Source organism: Pongo abelii, chromosome 8 (genome assembly GCF_028885655.2).
Source record: "Pongo abelii isolate AG06213 chromosome 8, NHGRI_mPonAbe1-v2.0_pri, whole genome shotgun sequence".
NCBI lineage: Eukaryota > Metazoa > Chordata > Mammalia > Primates > Hominidae > Pongo > Pongo abelii.
In genome coordinates, this window is record NC_071993.2 from 139,890,378 (window position 1) to 139,910,340 (window position 19,963).

Sequence of the window (19,963 nt, forward strand, 5' to 3'; positions counted from 1 at the left end):
TTGAACTTTGACTTTAAATGTTCATTAGAGCTAATTATGGATTTTCTGACTACGTAATTTTTCACTTACTTATTGCAAACTTTATAATATTCTGTTAGCTTTATCACATTCAATGAGGTAATGGTTTAAATGTTTGCAGCGACATTTATTATGTTTTTTCAGAGTGCTTTCTTTATCTGAAACAAATGAAGGGATATCTTCTATAAAGAAGGGCTGATGTCGGCGGAGGAGACGTTAAGTCTCATCCATCGGGCACAGGCCTGCGGTTTTCTCTCTTAACTCTGTGCTGAAACTCTATTTTGCCAAAGAAAAGGATGAACACTGGCTTTTTAATTTTAATTTTCTATTTTTTTGAGATGGAGTCTCGCCCTGTCACCTAGGCTGGAGTGCAGTGGCACGATCTCGGGTCACTGCAACCTCTGCCTCCCAGGTTCAAGCGATCCTCCTGCCTCAGCCTCCCAAGTAGCTGGGATTACAGGCGCATGCCACCACACCTGGCTGATTTTTGTACTTTTAGTAAAGACGAGGTTTCACCATGTTGGCCAGGCTGGTCTTGAACTCCTGACCTCAAGTGATCCGCCGCCTTGCCCCCACAAAGTGCTGGCATTACAGGCGTGAGCCACGAAGCCTGGCCAACACTGGGTGTTTTTAAGACCTGCTGTAAAGGTGGCTCAGTTCCCCGGGTTCTGAGCAGGTTCACAGCAGATGCCTAGTGAGATAGCGGGTCAGTCGAGCAGTGTCCATGTCACAGCCGAGTGCATCATGGCCACTCATAGCCTTCTGGACCCAGCGGCAGCTCACCAGGGCATGTGGCCTGGGGCCAGGGACCACAGAGGGCCCGAGGACAGAGCCCCATGTCCGGCAACAGGTTCTCCCATCTTCTGGCTTTCCCGTGGAGGCAGAGACGCTGCCTGCTGCACCCTAGACCCACCTGCGACAGAAGAGGAAGTGCACTGCGTCCCCCTCGGGTGTCCTTCATCCCCGTCCCCCAGACAGAAGGTCCCTGTCATCTGTCGGCTAGCCCGGGGGCTCCCATCTGGGTGGTGGCGAGGATGCAGGGCTGGGAGGCCCATGGCTACCCCACAGCTTTGGGTTCTCCCGCCAAGGTCTGGCACTCATGAGTGCGCACATGTGTGTGTGCACATGCAAGCGAGCGCTCGCACCTGCCACCTGCGCTGGGTGGAGGCGGCACGTGTCCCTGCTCCTGCCTGTGGGTGTGTCCCCTTCCCCACCAGACACAGCAGGGACAGGAGGCAGAGGCCACAATGGCGTCGGCGCACAGGGCTCAGGCTTGCCAGCCGGCCTCTCTTTTTAGGGGTTTAAATGCACTCCTTGAAGTGTGTTCTGTCAGAGGGCAGCTGTGTCATCCCCAAGGTGAAACACTGTTTTCTGGTGAGGTGTCCATGTGGCCAGCGTCCCCGGGAGCAGGACCGTCACCCTGGCCCGCCGTGCACTGCACACTCCCTAGGAGCAGGAGCTTCACGGCCTCCAGGGAGCTTCCCATGTTGTGGAGTTGGCATCAAACCAGAGATGCCGAACAGGCCCCAGAGAGCTGACCCAGGGGCCCAGGGGGCTGCGGACAGGGACCGGGCCAGAGTTACTGGCATGATTGGCCCTCAGCAGGCCCAGAACATAAGTCCCCTCACCATGCACTGTGCCTGCCACCCTGCGCCTCTGAGGGAGCAGCGGCCTCCTGATGCCCCAGTGTGGTGCACCTTCTTGCAGCCCTGCCCTGAGGACAGCCACCCCAGTGACCAGTCATCAGGGAGGGAGCAGCAGTTCCCTGGGAACTGCAGAGTCTGAAGTGTGTGGGATGTTTAGCTTGGGCCTTGGAATTAGGTGATGCTCAGGCATTGCCTTTGGCTTTCTTAGAGAGACAATAGCTCTGCAGCCCCATAGGAGAGCATCTCAGCAGGAGGTCCACGCTGGGGCACTCAGAACTGCAGGGTTGTGGAGTCATGGTTCTGCCCAAAACAAAGCAAGAGTGCATGAGTGTGTGTGTGTGCAAGTGTGTGAGTGTGAGCAAGTGCATGTGTGTGAATGAGTGCATGTGTGTGCAAGTGTGTGAGAACAAGTGCATGTGTGTGCATGAGTGTGTGTGTGCACGTGTGTGAACAAGTCCGTGTATGAGTGCGTGTGTGCAAGTGTGAGTGTGAACAAGTGCATGTGTGTGTGCATGAGTGTGTGCAAGTGTGTGAGCAAATGCATGTGAGTGCGTATGCACGAAAGTTCGTGTGAACAAGTGCATGTGTGTGCACGAGTGTGTGTGCACCAGTGTGAATGCATGACTGAGCGTGCAAGTGTAAGTGCAGTAAGTGTGCATGAGTGCGTGTGTTCATGAGTTAGTGTGTGAGTGTGTGTGCAAGTGACAGCAAGCACATGTGAGTGTGCATGTATGCATGTTAGTGCATGTGAGCAAGTGCATGTTTGTGCATGAGTGTGTGTGGGCAAGTGTGTGCGAGTGCCTGTGTGTGCGTGTTGAGCAAGTGCCTGTGAGTGCATGTGCACAAGTGTGCAAGTGTGCACAAGTATGTGCGTGAGTGTGAATGTGTTAGTGTGAGTGTGTGCAAGCATGTGGTGTGCATGTGTGTACATGAATGTGCAAGAGTGTACAAGTGAAGCCTTGGAATGAGGTGATGCTCAGGCGTTGCCCTTGTGTTGTCCACAGGCTCACACAGACACAGTGAGGGATGCACCGCGCCCTGTGCTTTCAGCTGAGGACAGGCCCTGTTCAGAATGCAGAGTTGGCATTAGAGCTCCCAGTGGCTCAGAGTCTCTTCTCTGTGGGAGGCCCTGTGTGACCTGGTAACGGTTGGGCTCCCTGCAGGCAGCCCCTGCCCTCCGTCTGCAGCTGCGCCCGTGTGCCCTCCTCTCTGGCCCAGCTGGCGCCGCCGCTTCAAACTCTCCGCTGCTTTATCCCAGCACCTGCTACCCCGGCAGGGCACACAGTTATCTCCTGAGATAGGTTTGTTTGTTAAGTCAGGTTTATAAAGATTAATGTATAGACGGTGAGATTCGCCCTCTTTGGGGTATAATTTAGTAAGTTTTGACGAAGGCAACCACTGCAATCCAGTGTAGAATATTCTGATCACCCCAGAGTTGCACCAGGCCCCGTGTTGGGGTTGCCAGATTTAGCAAAAGAAAAAAATACACAGAAATAATACACATGTCAGTACAAACACACTGCTGCACATAGACACAGGTTCATCTGTCGAAAATACCACGTGAAACTTGCAATTCAGATCAACAAGTAACTGTGTGGTATCCGTTGACCTAGCCCTGCGGCATCCAGCCATGTACTTTTGCCTTCTCTGGTGTGGCGAGCAGGGATCCCTGTGCTCTGCAACCGTCCAGCTAATTTGTGAGTGGGAGACACTGGCAGCTCCTGGGGCGATGGGGCAGGGTGGGGCCAGGCGCAGTGGAGCTGATGGTTGGGGGCCCCAGGACGAAGCCGAGCATCAGTGCTGGGAAGGGTCTGGTCCACTCAATGCCCGGCCCGTGGGACCTGCGCCCCTGCTGGAGCCAGCACCGGCTGCACGGCTCACCTGGGAAGGGTCTGGTCCGCTCAATGCCCGGCCCGCGGGACCTGCACCCCTGCTGGAGCCAGCACCGGCTGCACGGCTCACCTGGGAAGGGTCTGGACCGCTCAATGCCTGGCCCGCGGGACCTGCGCCCCTGCTGGAGCCAGCACCGGCTGCACGGCTCACCGCATGCCTGGAGCTTGGTGGAGTTTGGGTGTTCACAGGTTACCTCTGCTTGACGTCCTGTGCCTCAGTAACTGTGATTAAATTACAACTGGTTAAACTCTTGCTCTAGCTAGTCTAAAAGAGCTTCTTTTATTTATTGTTAAAAATGATCTTTAGAAATATTCCCAGCACCAGTCTCTCATTTGATTTCTCTTTTTGCTCTACAGGCACTAGGAAGCTTTTATTTTCTTCATGAATCCTTAAAAAACATCTACCAGTTTGACTTTAAAGGTAAGACTGCGTGCCGTCTTCCAGGATTTTGTCTCGGCGCTCACCCCTCCTGGTGTCTGGCTTCCCCAGACCCCTCCTGCCCTGTCTCTGTGAGCGGCCACTGTGGGCTGGGTGTCTTGAGCCACTGGCCAGAGGTCACTCCAGGGGCCTCCCCCTTGGCTGTCCCACACTGGCTCCCTGGCAAGGCTCTGGTGGGGACCTGGCTTTCCTAGAGTTAAGAGGAAGGAATAGTTTGTATCTGTGTTCCCATCCAGTGTGAGAAAATGAAAAGCTGAATGAGAGGGTTGCATGTTTCAGAAATAAGAACGGGCAGGGACAGTCCTCCGTGCCGTGAACAGCGTCCCCGTTTGATGGTCATGTGCTGTGTGGCTTCGCAGAAAAGACTTGCCCTGAGATGCTCCGCTGACACAAGCTGTCCCCTCCTGTTCATTTCTTTGTCGGGGGCAGGTGCGTGAGCTAGGCTGGGTGTGGGGCTTCCGTGCATGCTTCACACGGCCTGGGGGTGTTTGTGCGATGACTTCCCGTCTGACGCTATTGTTTCCTGCTGTGTGTGAGTTCTCGGAACCCCACGCAGCCTCCGGAGCAGATCACATCCATGTGAAGTGCCCTGCACATTGTAGTAACTGTGGAGCCGCAAACGATGTCATTTCGTTCAGATTCCGTGTTTGTGCTGCCTCGGGAGATGGAGCGCCTCATATGAAATTGCACGGCAGTCTTATTTCAGTTGCTTGAGTGGTGATTTCATTGATGACGAGAGCAAGATTCTGGCCAGCAAAATGATTTGTCACTGCCCTGTTACCTGAAGATCTTCAGATCCTTCCAAATTATAGCATCCAAGCCCTTCTACGAGGGCCGTGGCAGGATCAGCCACACAGAGTCACAGGAGCCGGCCGGTGGCACTCTTCGCTCCATTTTGGGAGACATGGCATCTGCGTGCTGTGTGCTCAGGCACGGAGCGGCCGGCGAGAGTGGGGAGAGAGAGTGCTCAGATGCAGCGTGTGCTGCAGGAAGCTGCAACCAAGGAGCTTGTGTGTCAGGCCGCCGTGCCGTGGATCTGCAGAACTTTTGTGTTTTTCAGTAGCCATTTGAATACCTGTTTTACTACTAAGTTAAATCAGTCATAAAGTGCCTGGTGAACCTACAGTGTATTTAAAACTATACATGAGATACACACTTCACTCTAGCAAAACTTTCCCTAGGGCCTTCCATGTGGCCAAACTAACAAGAACAACATGAGGAGTGGGCAGTGAGCATGTCCTGAGCACGTGGTGTGTCAGGAAGGCATGCAGACACAGGAGGTGTGTGGACGCGGGAGACATGTGGACATGGGAGACATGCGGTCGCTGGAGACATGCAGTCGCGGGAGACGTGCGGTCCTGGCAGGCGTGCGGTCCCGGGAGGCATGCGGATGCTGACGATGTTCTCACTGCCCCACACGGCAGGTGTTGCTGCTGATGCTCAGCACAGTGGGGGGGGCCTTGGGCTGGGGGGTTGGGCTGGGGAGTTGGACTTGGGGGTCAGGCTCAGGGGTCAGGCTGGGGGCTCGGGCTGGGTGGTTGGGCTCGAGGGTCAGGCTCAGGGGTCAGGCTAGGGGCTTGAGGCTCTGAGAAGGACTCAAAAAGAAAACCTAGAAATCAGAAACAGTACCAGAAATGAAGCAGTGGCTCATCTGCACATGCGGCTGAGGGAAGAATCAGTGAGCTGGAAGGTGTTAGAAACTTCACAGACTGAAAAGCAAGAAGAAATGAGAATAAATTTGAAAACAAAAGAAAATGGCCAAGACCTGTGGAACAGCGACAACAGGTGCAGCTTGTAAAGGGGACCCCAGCAGGAGTGGAAGGAAAGGAACAGAAGGAAGATTTAATGGAGTAATGATTTAGAACTTTCCAAACTTGTAACTGACACCAAACCACACATCCAGAAAGCTCAACGAATGCCAACACCAAGCAGGATAAATGCCAGAAAGTCAACCCCAGGCCACCTTGTTTTCAAACTACAGAAAATCAAAGAAAAAAGAGAAGATCTTGAAAGAATCCAGGAGATTCCTTATAGGTGAGGTGATTCCTTACCTGTAAAGGAACAAGGATAAGAATTACATTGGACCTTTTCCCAGGAACCATGCAAGAAGGAAAAGAGTAGTGTGAAATATTTAAAGCATTATAAGAAGAAAAATATCATATTCAGAAAAAAATTATTCTTCAAAAGTGAAGGAAATTGACTTTGTCAGATAAACAAAAATTGAAGTAATTTGTTGCCAGTAGACCTGCCTTGCAAGAAATGCTAAAAGAAGCTCTTCAACAGAAGGAAATATCATATAGCCCAGAAACTCTGGTTTACCTAAAGAAAGAAAAAGCATTAGAGAGGGAATAAGTGAAGGTAAAATAAAATATATTTTTCTTACCCTTAATTGATCTAGCAGATAACTTTTGCTCAACGTAACAACAGCAACCATGTATTGGTTAACTGCAGCTTATGGATAAGTGGAATGAATAACAGAAATGTCATAAGGACAGGAGGGAGGAATTTAGGGTACTCTGTTATAAGAAAACTGTACTATCGTTTTAAGGAATATAGTATTTAAAAGTGGACTTGGATTAGTTATACATGTATATTGCAAACTATGGCAACCACTGAAAAGCTTTTTAAAAGAAGTATAATTGATGTGTTAAGAGAGGAGAGATAATGGAACCATATAAAATGCCCAGTAAAAGCCAGAGAAGGCAGATAAAGAATGGGAGACCCCAAAGATACAAAGAACAAAGACAACAAATAGAAAACTTACAAATATGGTAAATATTACTCCAACTGTATCAACGATCCCTTTAAATATGAATGGTCTAAATATACCAATTAAAGGACAGAGACTGTCAGAGTGGATTAAAAAAAAATACCCAACTATGTGTTGTCTTCTAGAAACCCATTTATATAAACACCTAAAGATTAATAGATAAGGGATGGAGGAAGGTATACTGTTCTAACATGAATCAAAGGAAAACTTAGGCCAAAAGAAAGCTGGAGGAGCCATATTAATTTATAGCATCAAATACATATATTAGAAAAGCAGAAAGATCTGAAATCAATGATCTAAGCTTGTACCTTAGGAAACTAGAAGAAAAGTAAATTAAACCAAAAGCTGGTTGTTTGAAAAAAATCAATAAAATGGATAAACCTCTAGCCAGACTAAGAAAAAAAATGACACAAATTATTAATATGAGAAATTATCAGAATAGGCACAGCAGACTTCAGAGCTAGGAAAGCTTTCAGCAGTAAAGAGGGATATTACATCATCATAAAAAGATCAGATCTCCAAGAATACATAACAATCCTTAATATCTAGGTGCCTAACAACAGAGTGTCAAAATACACGAGGCAAAAACGAGTAGAACTGCCAAGAGAAACAGATGAATCCACTATCATAGTTAGAGACTTCAACACTCTGTATCAGGAATGAACAGATTTGGCAAGCATAAAATCAGGAAAGACATAGTTTAACTCAACAGCGCTGTCAAACAAATTGATCTAATTGACATTTATGGGATACCTCATCCAGTAACAACAGAATATACGTTTTTATCAAGCTCACATGGAACGTTCACTAAGACAGATCACAATCTGGGCCATAAAACACACCTTTACAAATTTAAAAGAATAGAAACCATATACAGCATGCTCATAGATTACAATGGAATTAAACTAGATATCAGTACCAGAAAAGTAGCTGGAAAATCCCCAAATACTTGAATATTAAACAACACATATCTAAATAACATATGAGTCAAAGAAGTCTCAAGAAATTTAAAAATATTTTGAACCAAATGAAAATGTAAATACAGCTTAACATTCATGGGATATTAGCAAAAGTAATGTTTAGAGGTAAATTTATAGCATCCAATGCATATAAGAAAGAGCTAAAAAGAAAAGAAGCTAAAAAGAAAAAAGTGCTAAGAAGAAAGGAAGAAAGAGCTAAAATCAATTATCTAAGCTTCTACCTTAGAAAGCTAGAAGAAGAAAAGAAAATTTCAAAGTAAGCAGAAGAAAAGAAATAACGAAAATTGGAACAGAAAGCAACAGAATTGAAAACAGGAAATGAATAGAGAAAATTAACAAAACCAAATCTGATTCTTTAAAGAGATCAATAAAATCGATCAACCTCTAGCCAGACTAAGAAAAAAAGAGAGAAGACACAAATTATTAATATCAGAAATTAGAGAGGGGCCATTACTGCTGACCCTGTGGACATTTAAAGGATAATAAAAGAATATCATTAATTTCTGCCTATAAATGTAATAACTTAGATGGGCCAATTCCTTGAAAGACACCATCTATGAAAACTCATACAAGGAAAACTAGATACTCTGAACAGGTCTATAGCTATTAACAACATTGAATAAGTAATTAATAACCTGCTAAAAAAGCATCAGACCCAAATGGTTTCACTGGTGAATTCTATCAAGCATTTAAGGAAGACATTATACCAGTTCTCTACAATCTTTTCCAGAAAATATAAGCAGAGGACAAACATCCTAAATCATTCTATAAGGCCAGCATTACCCTAATACTAAAACCAGATAAAGACATTACAAAGACGGAAAACTATGAACTGTAAACAAAAATGCTGAACAAAATTCTCAACAGTCAGTTATATACTATGACCAACCGAGATTTGCTCCTGGTATACAGGCTGGTTCAGCATTTAAAAATCAATTAATGTAATCCATCACAGCAACAGGCAAAAGAAGGAAAATCATATGACTATAGAATAGATGCAGAAAAAGCATTTCCCAAAATCCACATCTCTTCATGATTTGAAAAAAACTCCCAGCATACTAGGAATAGAGGGGAACTTCCTCAACTTGATAAAGAAGAGCTCCAAAAATCCTACAGTGAATACCACACTTAATGAGAAATTAGATGCTTTTCCTATGAGATCAGGAACAAGGCGAGGATGCCTTGTCTCCTACTTCTTTTCAACATCTTACTGAAAATCTTAGATAATGTAATAAGACAAGAAAAGGAAATAAAAGCCATATTGATGGGGTGACGGGAGATAGAACTATATCTGTTCTCAGATGATATGATTATGCCAAGAGTCTCAAAGAGTCAGCAACAATAACAGACAAGCCTGGTACTAATAAGCAATTATAGCAACATTGCGGGATGCCTAGTTAATATACAGAAGTCAATTGCTTTCCTATATAGCAGCAATAAACAGGTGGAATTTTAAATTAAAAACGTAATACCATTTGCTTAAGCACACACCACAAGGAAGTACTTAGGAATACATCTAACAAATTAATACAAGATCTCTATGAGGAAAACTATAAAACTCTGATGGAATAAAGAAGATCTAGATAAATGGAGAGAGGTTTCGTCTTCATGGATAGTGCTATGGTTGGAATGTAGGGTCCCACAGCCCCAAATTCATCTGCTGACCTCCTAACCCCTAAGGTGATGGCGTTAAGAGGTGGAGCCTTGGGAGGCTGATAGAGTGTGAGGTCAGAGCCCTCACGAATGGGATCGGAGTCCTCATGGAAGAGGCTGGGAGTTCATTTGCCCCTTCTATGTGTGAGGACACACAAGGCACCATCTGTGAGGAACCTCATCTCCTAGCACCCTGATCTTGGACTTCCCATCCCCGCAAACTAGGAGAAAGACACTTACTTTGTTTACAAACCACCCAGTCTATTTTGCTATAGCTGCCCAGTGGACTAGGGCAGATGGGAAAACCCAATACTGTCAAGGGCTCAGCTCTTCCCAACTTCAGCTATGGATTCAATACAACCCCAGCAAGGTGTGTCATGCCATTGACAAACTGACTGTAAAGGTTGTGTGGAAAGCAAAATACCCAGAACAGCCCAGAGTTTTGAAGAAGAGCAGAGTCAGAGCCTGCACTTCCCGACTTCAAGACTTGCTGTTCTGCCTTGTGGGTGACAAGCAGACTGTGGCATGTCACCTCCACGGGGTGTTATTCAGTGATAAAAAGAAATGAGCTTTGAAGCCGCGAGAAGACACAGAGGAGCCTGACACGCCTGCTACCAATGAAAGAAGCCAACCTGAAAAGGCCACACACTGTGTGATTCCAACTCTGTGACACTCTGGAAAAGGCAGAACTGTGGAGACGTGAAAGGATCCGTGGTGTCTAAGCTCCGAGTTTAGGGAATGGCCTCTATTTCATGTTCTGTCCATGCTCCATAAGTCGCTGAAACATCTCATGCTGTCTTCTGTCCATGAGGCACCCACATCCAGGACTGTGTGCCTAGGGCTGGGCCAGGTCACAGTACCCAGGGCCAGGCCACACCACAGCACCCAGGGCTGGGCCAGACCACAGCACTCTGCTTTTTCCTGGAACTCCTGCTCACCCCAGTGGTGACTCAGTACCTCGGCCCATGGTGCTGTGGTCCTCAGGTTGCCCCCTCTGTCCCGCCTGCCATAGTGGGGTGGATAATACCCCAGAAACTGCAGGTTGAAGCTGCTTGTGGGACACAACACACTGCTCCAAAGTGGTCTCCAGGAACCTCCTTGACACCCAGAAGTGTCACCTCAGTGGCCCAGGAGCCATCCTGTGGCATCTTGCAAAGAGGCCAGCAGCCACCTGTCTACTGGACCCAGCAGGAGTTTGAGGAATGGATCCCTGCCATCCTTGATCACACCCCACCTTGGGTGTGGAGCTACCTGTCCATAAAAAGAAGGCTGAGGCCTGGTTGTAAACAATAGTGAGACGGGCCCTGCCCATAGTGGGGGCCTGTGTCCCTGGGCCTGGCCTATCCACTGGGGGGTCCAGGAAAGGTGCCAAGCAGCCACTGGCAAAGCCCATCTGGGAGGCGCCCTGCTGCGAGCTGCCTCTCTCACCGTCGCACATAAACCTCTTCCCTGGAATATGAGTGATGGAGGCTGGATATGGGGAGGAAATCGATGTTATTGAATAAATTCATGTGAAGGTCTGAGTGAATGGTAATTCTACAGCCCTCTTAAATATATTCACGGGTTTAAAAGAGGATGCCAATTAGCTCCTGTAAATCTGCAGTCCGGGAGCTCTCGGGATAATGGAGGGGAGTGTCAGATTCCAGGTCATGGGGGGGGAATTTATGAACCCCAGGCATGGAGCAGCCGGCCCGCCGGGGGTCTGTTCTGGGTCGGCCCCCTCGTCAGGGCCTCCTCTTTGGGGGCTGCTCTTGCTCCCATCGGGCTGCAAGTGGGGTGGAAACAGATTGTGCTCCAGGCTGGTTGGATGGGGCACAACGATGGGATAGTCACCTCGTCCTTCTGGTCTCTTCCAGCTAAGAAGTATAGAAAGGTCGCTGGCAAAGAGATCTACTCGGATACCTTAGAGAGCACGCCCATGCTGGAGAAGGAGAAGTTTCCGCAGGACTACTTCCCCGAGGTACGTAGCGAGGCTTTCTCACTGACGAGTTTACTCCCCAGAGTGAGCCAGTCAGAAGTGACATGGAACACGGAATTTTCGCATTGCACTGTTGCTAGTCACAGCTGGCTGTTGTTACCTCCGATAATCTGTCTTCCTGGGAGTCCAGGCTTCTGTGGTTGGTCTGGGCTGTCACACGTAAGGGCAGTGAGAATCCAAGGCATTAGCACTAAGTAATCAGTAAGTTTCTGAATCCTCGTATCCAGGAAAAAGAACCTTTGCCAAAAGATGTAGGAAAATCATTCAGCTCCCCTGGCGTGCACCTGGGGTCTCCCGCACGCCCAGCTGGGAGAGGGTCGGGCTGGCTGGTGGTAACCAAGACAGTGGCTGACAGTCGTGTGTGGTGTGAGTGTGGGGCAGGGACACGGTCCCGTGTCCAATAAAGCCTTGGTGGTTGTACCAGGCTTCGAGCAGCAGGGTCCCAGCAGTTATGCCTGCATCACACGGAGAGTTTAGAATCAAAATGTGTGGAAGGCATTTGTCGTCTCACTGCCAGACACAGTGTTGATAAGAAATTGGTGTCTCCTTCTGGCAGCCATGCACTTTTGCTGAGCTGTGTGTGTGCAGCTGTTGCTCTTTGCACGAGATCTTTGGGTAAACCTCACACGCGGCATTGTCGGCGTCTCCCTGGCTGTATAGTTAACCTGTCGAGGCAGCGTTTGCTGCTTTGCCCTTCGTCATCTGCTAAATCACAATGGGGTGCAGGCACTGTGGCCAGAAGCAGCCCAGGCACTGAGACTGAACAGCTGGCAGCTGGACGCAGGTTTGGGGGTGTCCAGGCTGTGATATAGGAGCTCTTGTCCGGACTTGTCTGCGCAGGCAGCCCCAAGAAGGATTGCTCTGCGGTCCTGTCTCCAGGAGAGCTGTGCAGGCCGAGGCTGCTACGGAGCTGACTTCCAGCAAGGCCACAACTTTATTAACTTGCTTTATGGCCCGCACCTTGAGTGAGGGACTGTGGCCACCCCATGAAGGATGGGGCGCTCCTGTCACCCTGTGGCTCGGCCTCCTCATCCGTCTTCCCTAGGCCAAGGACGCTGTGTCAGTGGGCCAGCTTCCCATCCTCAGTCCTGCTTCCGGCACCGCCCGCTTGCCTCCCTCCGCTCCGGATGTCCAGCAGTTGGAAAGGACATGCAGGAAAGCTCCATGGTCTTCTCCATGCACAGTCGCGTCCCTGGGTCATGACAGCCTCCCTGAAGGGGCCGCCTGTGGTGCAGGCCCATCGGAAGGGCAGGGTGGGGGCTGCGGTTCCCCTGGAGAGCCTGTGAGCTGAACTCTGGCCTCTCTTGAACCTGGCCAAGGCTCATCTCAGAGTGACCAGAGACAGACTCAGGGCCCTTTGTGGGAAGCGTGGGTGCTGGGGGGTCCTGGGCTGGGCAGGGCCAGGCGCTGCCACCTGATGGCACGAGGAGAGCAGCTGTGGGTGGCTGGGCTGGTCCAGGCAGGGGCTGTTGACCTGGCACCTCGTCTCAGGACCCATGTGGCTGCATTGCTGTCCAGGGCCGTGGCTGGACCAGGTGCTGCTGGGCTGTCCCCTCCCCACCAGGTGTCCACTTATTCACTGGGTCCTGTCCACTCTGGATAGGGTAGGAGAGCCCACAGGGAGCCCCATAGCCGCTGGGGGTGGGGGCCGAGGTGTGTCCTGAGGGGCCAGGGCCCGCAGGGTCAGCCAGGGTGGGAAGCTCGGAGGCAGCGGGCCCTCAGCAAGGAACAGACACTCTAGGGTCCTCCCAGGCAGCCACACAGGCTCCTGACCCCTTCGTCTCTCAGCCCCGCCCTGAAGCAGCCCTGCCACTCTGGCCAGCAGGACCTCCTTCTTGCACCTGCGCCTCAGGCTTCTCTTCTGGACCCAGCAAGCGGGGAGCTGAGGCCCGGGGCCCAGGCTGAAGTTGGGCAAGATCTGGGGGCCTCTGCTATGACTTTGCCACCCTTTGAAGGGTGGGTGCCCTGGCAGGGGTCTGAGTGTGGCCCCTGGCCTTGGTCCCTAATGCCAGTACTCTGAGGCCCTGTGATGCTAGGGGCCTGCTGGTATGGGTCTGTGGAGGGCATAGCACGAGGGGCCGCCCCCTCCCCCGGGAAGAGCAGCCTCAGCCCCGGTTTGTATAGAAACCCCAGCCCCCAGCCTGGGTCCAGCCCCAGTGTTGTGCAGTGTGCCCACAGGCAGAGGAGAAGGCACATTCTGGAAAGTAGACGATTCCTGGGAGGAAAAGGCGCCGAGCCTCTGTGTGGACCCGTCTCACCCCTGGGAGAGCAGCGTGTCGCTGTCTGCAGCCTGGTGGTCAGCTGCTCAGCAGATCCTCGTGGCTGCTGGTGGCTGGGACGGGGGGCCAGCCCCTGCCCTGGGCCGAGGCCTCCCTGTGGGTCAGGGCCAGCCCTGCCACATCATCGTCTTAGAAATCCTCCCGGGACCCGTGTGTTTGATGATCTGCAAAGGTTTTCCGACGTTTCCTCTTCCCTGGTAAATTAACAAAAGGAAACTCTCACTTTAAAAACTGTAAGCCTCTAACATTCTGTCCCTAGTGTGGGTTTTTAACCCCACAGAGCCTATGTGGCACCCTGTGTCCCTGCTGGAGGGAGGAAGGAGGAGGGAGGGGCCCGGGGAGCCATGGGGGTCTGGGCCTGGCAGCCAGGCCGGGCCCACCCCTCCCTCTGTGCCTCTGCACCCGACCTCTCGCTGTGTTCCAACACATTTTGGAGGAAGGACTAGTTTCCGACTGATTTCTCTGTCTTTTATTACCATCACTTAAGGGTAATCTAAATGTAATTACCTTGATGGGGGTATAATGCAGTCTCAGATAATTACGGCCGCTGCAGAAACTAACAAAACTTTCTCTGCTGATTTATGGATGCTTTTGGCTTGGTATGAATTTCAAATGATGCCTCTGGGAGCCACACTCCAGATAATGTGAGGCCATTTTTAAAAAGCAGATTTGTGTAGTCGATCAGGGCGAGTCATTTTTTTCCTTTTGCCCGTAGTGAGAAATTGGTTGTTACCATAGATCACAGGGCCAGCTGCAAGCTCTTATGAAAGATGAATTAATTCCACTAATGCTCTGAGCGGGCCTTCGGCGTGAGGGCTGTGTGGCGATAACCTCCCCGCAGCCTCTCTTTTCTCCGTGGCGATTTATGCCGTCTTTTAGTGGATGAAACCGGCTGGATTCGCTATCCATCTGCCTGCTGAAGGAACCCTATTAACAGGGGCCGGACAGAGACTTCATATTGTCAGGTGAAGGATGTGCCCCCACCCCCACGTGACGTGGGTGTCATTTCTGAGGTGAAAACCTCTCTGGGAGTAGAGGAGCCAACATGGGCTGGGGGGCGGCCGCCTCAGGAGAGCGGAGCCACGGCCATCCCATCTGCAGGCTCCTGAGGGCTCCCCGAGCGAGGGCTTTGAAGGTGGCCGGTGACCAGAAAGTTCCCACACACAGCCTGGGATGGAGGAGACCCCCAGCCCTGGCCATACACCCTCTGCCTCCATTTGCCGTGGCCAGAGCAACAAGTATGTACATCCAGAAGCTTCTGGGGTCTTCCTGAGTCCTGAGCACGTGAGCGTTGGCTGAGGCCCCAGGACGCCCGTCTCTGCCTCCCAGCACTTCCCGGCCCTGCTCCGGAGGACAGTGTTGGGTGTGGGGTGCGTCCACCTCAGGCTGGGGTGCTCAGGTGCGCCCGTGGGGGCGTGGCCTCTGGGAGGGGCCCCTGAACCTGCTGATGACTCTGGGGACCTCCTTCCTCTTGGGCCACCCCACCCCAGCCCTGGCTGCGTGCTTGGGGCTTGGCCAGCAAGGGGAGTGAGGCGTCAGGAAGTGGGGACTTCAGTGCAGGAATTGGGGCGGTGGTTCCGGTTCTGGTTCTTTCTCCAAAGAGCTGGCGGTCTTCAGGCCCCAGTTTCCTCGCTGGGGAAATGAGGGCGGTGCCTGTCCTGAGTGCTGGCGGGGCCACCGAAGGGTGCGTGGGACGCCCTCTGGAGGACTCTCCCCGCACCGCGCATCCCACCCTAAACCCAAGGATGTGACTGCACCTGCAGCCACGCGCCATGGAAGTGTCAGGATGCTGTGGGCTGTGGCTTCATGTGTTCCTGCTGTAAAATCCCTCGAAACGTAGTCTTAGTGCAGTCGTAGCTGCTCTGATGCGCTTACCTCAAAAGGAACTTATTTTCTACAAATACTTTAGAAAATAGTTGGTTATGATAATATACTGTTAAATTTTCTGAGATTCATTTGAAATTTATTTAAAAATCTTAAATTAGAATCCTAAAATTACAGTTATGACCAATTTATATTATTCAAAAATAACATTGTTTCTCGTTTTATTTATTCAGTCTATGGATAATTAATGTTGAAAAAAATTCTCCATTACTGTGGAAAACTTAAAAATCTAAAAAACCAAGATGTACCCACATGCACATAGATTCAAGACACACAAACACACACCTTAATTCACACAAATAATTGAAAACTCAGGAGAATAATTAATTTTGGTTCAAAAATTTACAAATGCCTTGCATTTTTAATGGAAGTAAAACTGTTGACAGTTATCGCAAATTCTAGGTAAAAACCTGGGTGTGCTCAGTTTGGGGTCTCTGCTGTACCTGTCAGAATTCAGAGGCATGCGTGCAAGGAGGTGATGTGTCCCTGTGTCCCGGGCCCTACTGCCTGTCTGGAAGCAGGATAGGCAGTGCCCCAGCACAGCTCTGACACACATGGGAAGCGCCTGCCTCCACGTGCCACGGAGCACCTCTGCTCTCTCGTTCCACAATGTACTCTGGGGCTCTGGCTCCATCCAGCAGGACCGAGACCCCAGCCTCATGGGCTGTCCTAGCAGGGGACATGGACAGCGCCTGCACCCAGGAAGTGGGCTGTGGGATGCTTGGGGTGGGCCGGGGCACTCGTTTACACAGGGTGACTGTGGGCTTGGGGGAGTGGCAGGGGCACTAGCGTGAGTCTGGACGTGGGAGCTGGCTGAGGGCCTCCTGCCGGTGCTGGTTAGGAGCGGCCTGCAGGCTCCCTGCCCCGGTGCTGGTTAGAAGCGGCCTCCAGGCTCCTTGCCGAGCCCACACACTGGGGTTGGGACTCCCCTCCCTCCCATTGGGTGCCCGCCACCCTTCGGACTCACCATTTCTCCCAGAGGAGCTGGTCCTGACTGTCTCACAAGGCCAGCTTCCCCTGCAGTCACCCCTGTGACTTGGTGCAGGCAAGACACCTGTCCCGGTCGCTTGGTGATTGCATCGGCGAGGACAGAGCTGGGCTCTTGTGGTTGTCGTCAGCTGGCGAGGACATGGATCTGGGCTCTTGCGGTCATTGTCATACGTGCCTCCTGCACAACCCTGTGCCCGCGGTGCCTGTCTTCCCGTTCACGTTGACCACAGGTTTCTCACCCGCCAGCTGGAGGCCCCTGATGGAGTTGGTTTCTGGGGAACTGGCCCTCGGCCATCTTCACACACACGTCGCTTCACCCCCCCACACACACGCAGCTTCATCCCCCCCCACACACGCGGCTTCACCCCCCCCCCACACACACACACGTGGCTTCACCCCCCCACACACACGCAGCTTCATCCCCCCCCACACACGCGGCTTCACCCCCCCCACACACACACACGTCGCTTCACCCCCCCACACACACGCAGCTTCATCCCCCCCCACACACGCGGCTTCACCCCCCCCACACACACACACACGTGGCTTCACCCCCCCCACACACACACACACGTGGCTTCACTCACACACACACGCAACTTCACCCCCCCACACACATGCGGCTTCGCTGCCACACAGACACGCGGCTTCACACACACACACCACACACACACACCACACACACACGCGGCTTCACCCCTGACACACACGCATGGCTTCACCCCCCCACACGCACGGCTTCACCCCCACACACACGTGCAGCTTCAGCCCCCCACACACATGCGCAGCTTCACCCCCATGCACACATGGAGCTTCACCCCCACACACACACGCAGCTTCACCCCCACACACACACACACACACGGCTTCACCCCCACATGCAGCTTCACCCCCACACATGCGTGGCTTCACCCCCACACACACGCAGCTTCACCCACATGGGTTCTGAAGGCTCGGCCTGACCTCTGCTGCAGCGTCTGGTTCCCGAAGCACGTCAGGCCACCCAGTCCCCCCAGACAGGAGGTGTCGAGGCACGGAAGATGAGCCGCTGGTGCTCTAGGGGAGTCGTTGTGTGTTGAGGTGCCTCGGCCTACAGGGACGGTACCTTTTCTCCTGTAAAGACACCTGCCTCCCACTGTCACTAGTAGAGGAGCCTCACCCGGTTACTGTAGATTTGTCACCAGTCACACGTCCAGCCTTCTCCCATGGCAGCCCCCGTGGGTGAGAACCCAGCCTTGGGCCCAGTGACTGTAGCCTAAATCCGCCAAGGGACCGTAGGTTCAGTTCTTAACCTGTGAGCCTCAGCTTCCCTTTCTGGTCGGCCTGAGGGTTGGGTGTGTGCCTGTGTGTCGGATGCCAGCCCGCGGCAGCTGCTGGTGTGCAGAGCCACGCCCTCACAGCCCGCCGGCAACATGGGCTCTGTCCTCCCCTCCTTGTGCCCAAGGCCCCACAGCTGGGACTTGAACCTGGCAGCCTGGCAGTCCTGTCTTACCCACTGCCTTGAGGCCCTGGATGCTGCTGGTGTGGATCCTGTGTGTGGCTGGGCCGTGGGGGGTGGGCGGTGGCTGTTCCAGGTGGGCGGTCTCCCCGGAAAGCGCAGGCTGGATTTGGACGTGTGGAAGATGGAGGAAGGGCGTCTAGACAGGCAGCAGGCAGCTCGTCTGGAGTGTGGAGGATGGAGAAAGGGCGTCTGGACAGGCGACAGGCGGCAGGTGGCTCGTCTGGAGTGTGGAGGATGGAGGAAGGATGTCTGGACAGGCGGCAGGCAGCAGGCGGCTCGTCTGGAGTGTGGAGGATGGAGGAAGGGCGTCTGGACAGGTGGCAGGCAGCTTGTCTGGAGTGCAGGCTGAGTGGAGGGGAGAGAGTCCAAGCATTGGGGGTGTCCCAGCTGCACCGTTGGCGGGAGCATGGAGCCCACTGTGGGGCATCAGCAGCACCCACTTCTCCCCACAGGTCAGCTTCCCACTGATGTGTTTCCATCGCAGACACAGTTACCTATGGGAAATGAACACAGAGGCTCCCCAGGGCAAATGGCCTCCCCGAGAGAGGAGGCGGACATGTTTGGAATCAGAGACAAGTGTCTGGTGCAGCACGCAGGGAGCCCGCCACCCCGCCATAGAGCTCCCTGGATCATCTGGGCATGGTGCCGTGCAGCAGCCAGACCGGTAGCCTGGGGACGCCTTGGCCAGCCTCCAGGAGCTTTGGCGCAGCCCATGTTGTTTGGCAAGCAGGGCAGCCTGAGCACGGCAGGGGTGAGGGCTCAGTACCAGAGCCAGCTCGTGGTGTGAGGATGGATCCTCCTCGACGAGTAGAGCCACAGCCTGGTGTCCAAGTGTGTGGCCAGGCCGGGAGGAGTGTACAGGAAGTCTCTGTACCTTCTGCTCAATTCTTCTGGAAGCCTAAAGCTGCTCTGAAAAATAAAGCCTATTAGTTCTTTAAAAGTCTGCTTACCTGGGGCCTGGGACTTTACAGGTGAGGGAAGAAGGACCAGCCCTGGAAGGAGGAAGCCTGGAGCCACCTGTGGACCCTGAGGGTGCATCCGTGGGTGCCTCAGTATCACTGGGGAGCAGAGATCCCAGACCTTTTACGATGCTGGGTGGGGCAGCCATGGAACTGCACAGGTGAGGAGGGGGCGCCTCTCACTCCCCAGGAGACTGCAAATCAAGAACATCTATGAGACAAGCAGACACCAGAATACAGACTCACCCCAAATAAAGTTGGTTTCTTGGGAAAAGCTGACAGACTTTAAGTATGTTTAAATTGCTCAAAGAGATAAGCGAAAGATAGGGTTCATTAAAAATGTTATTCAAATAAAACAAGAAAAGGGAATATGAAGAGGAGCCTATAGAAACATTAAACATTCTGCATTAGAAATTACAGAACAGATTCTAGACTAGATGTGGTCAAAGAGAGAATCAGAGAATTAGACGATGTCATTAAGGAGTTCATCTAAGCGTAGTCAAGACAGACAAACATTTGTGTTTGTTTGGTTGTTTGTATGTTTTTTATTTTTATAGAAAAGAGCAGTTAAAAGACATAAAGACTATTAAGAGGCTCAGATAAATCCAAAATAAATTCCAGAAAGAAGCAATGGAGCAGTGTTGGAAGTGATAAGGAGAAATTTTTAAAAATTTAATTCCCGAGCACAATTTGGATACAGAGCAGGATATATAAAAATAAACCCATACTTGGATGGCAGTGAAACTTCAGAATATTGATGACAAAGAGAAAAGCTTTAAAACAGCCAGAGAGAGGAAAACATACATTCAGAGGATTAACAGTTTGTGTGCCAGGGCGCTTCTTACAGCAGCGGTGGATCCAGAGCACAGGGGAAGAACGCAGTGTGTGCGGGAAGGGTTGGCTGGCTTCAGCATCACCCCACCAGTGTGCGGGGCTTGGAATTTCCCTTCTTGAGCATGAGTGGGAGCACTTAG

At 51.6% G+C, this 19,963-nt stretch overlaps 1 protein-coding gene across 5 annotated transcripts in view; it reads left to right on the top strand.

Annotated features, from left to right (window-relative positions):
- Positions 1-19,963, top strand: part of INPP5A (inositol polyphosphate-5-phosphatase A) — a 244,174-nt gene that overhangs the window by 153,868 nt on the left and 70,343 nt on the right. For all 5 annotated transcript variants that reach the window (XR_008510733.2, XM_024253980.2, XM_054523088.2 and 2 more), the window contains 2 exons: positions 3,914-3,977; positions 11,255-11,358. Coding sequence is in view for 4 of the 5 variants with exons in the window: in XM_024253980.2 (XP_024109748.1) it covers positions 3,914-3,977; positions 11,255-11,358 (168 nt within the window). In the remaining variant the exon portion in view is untranslated. The remainder of the gene's footprint in view (positions 1-3,913; positions 3,978-11,254; positions 11,359-19,963) is intronic.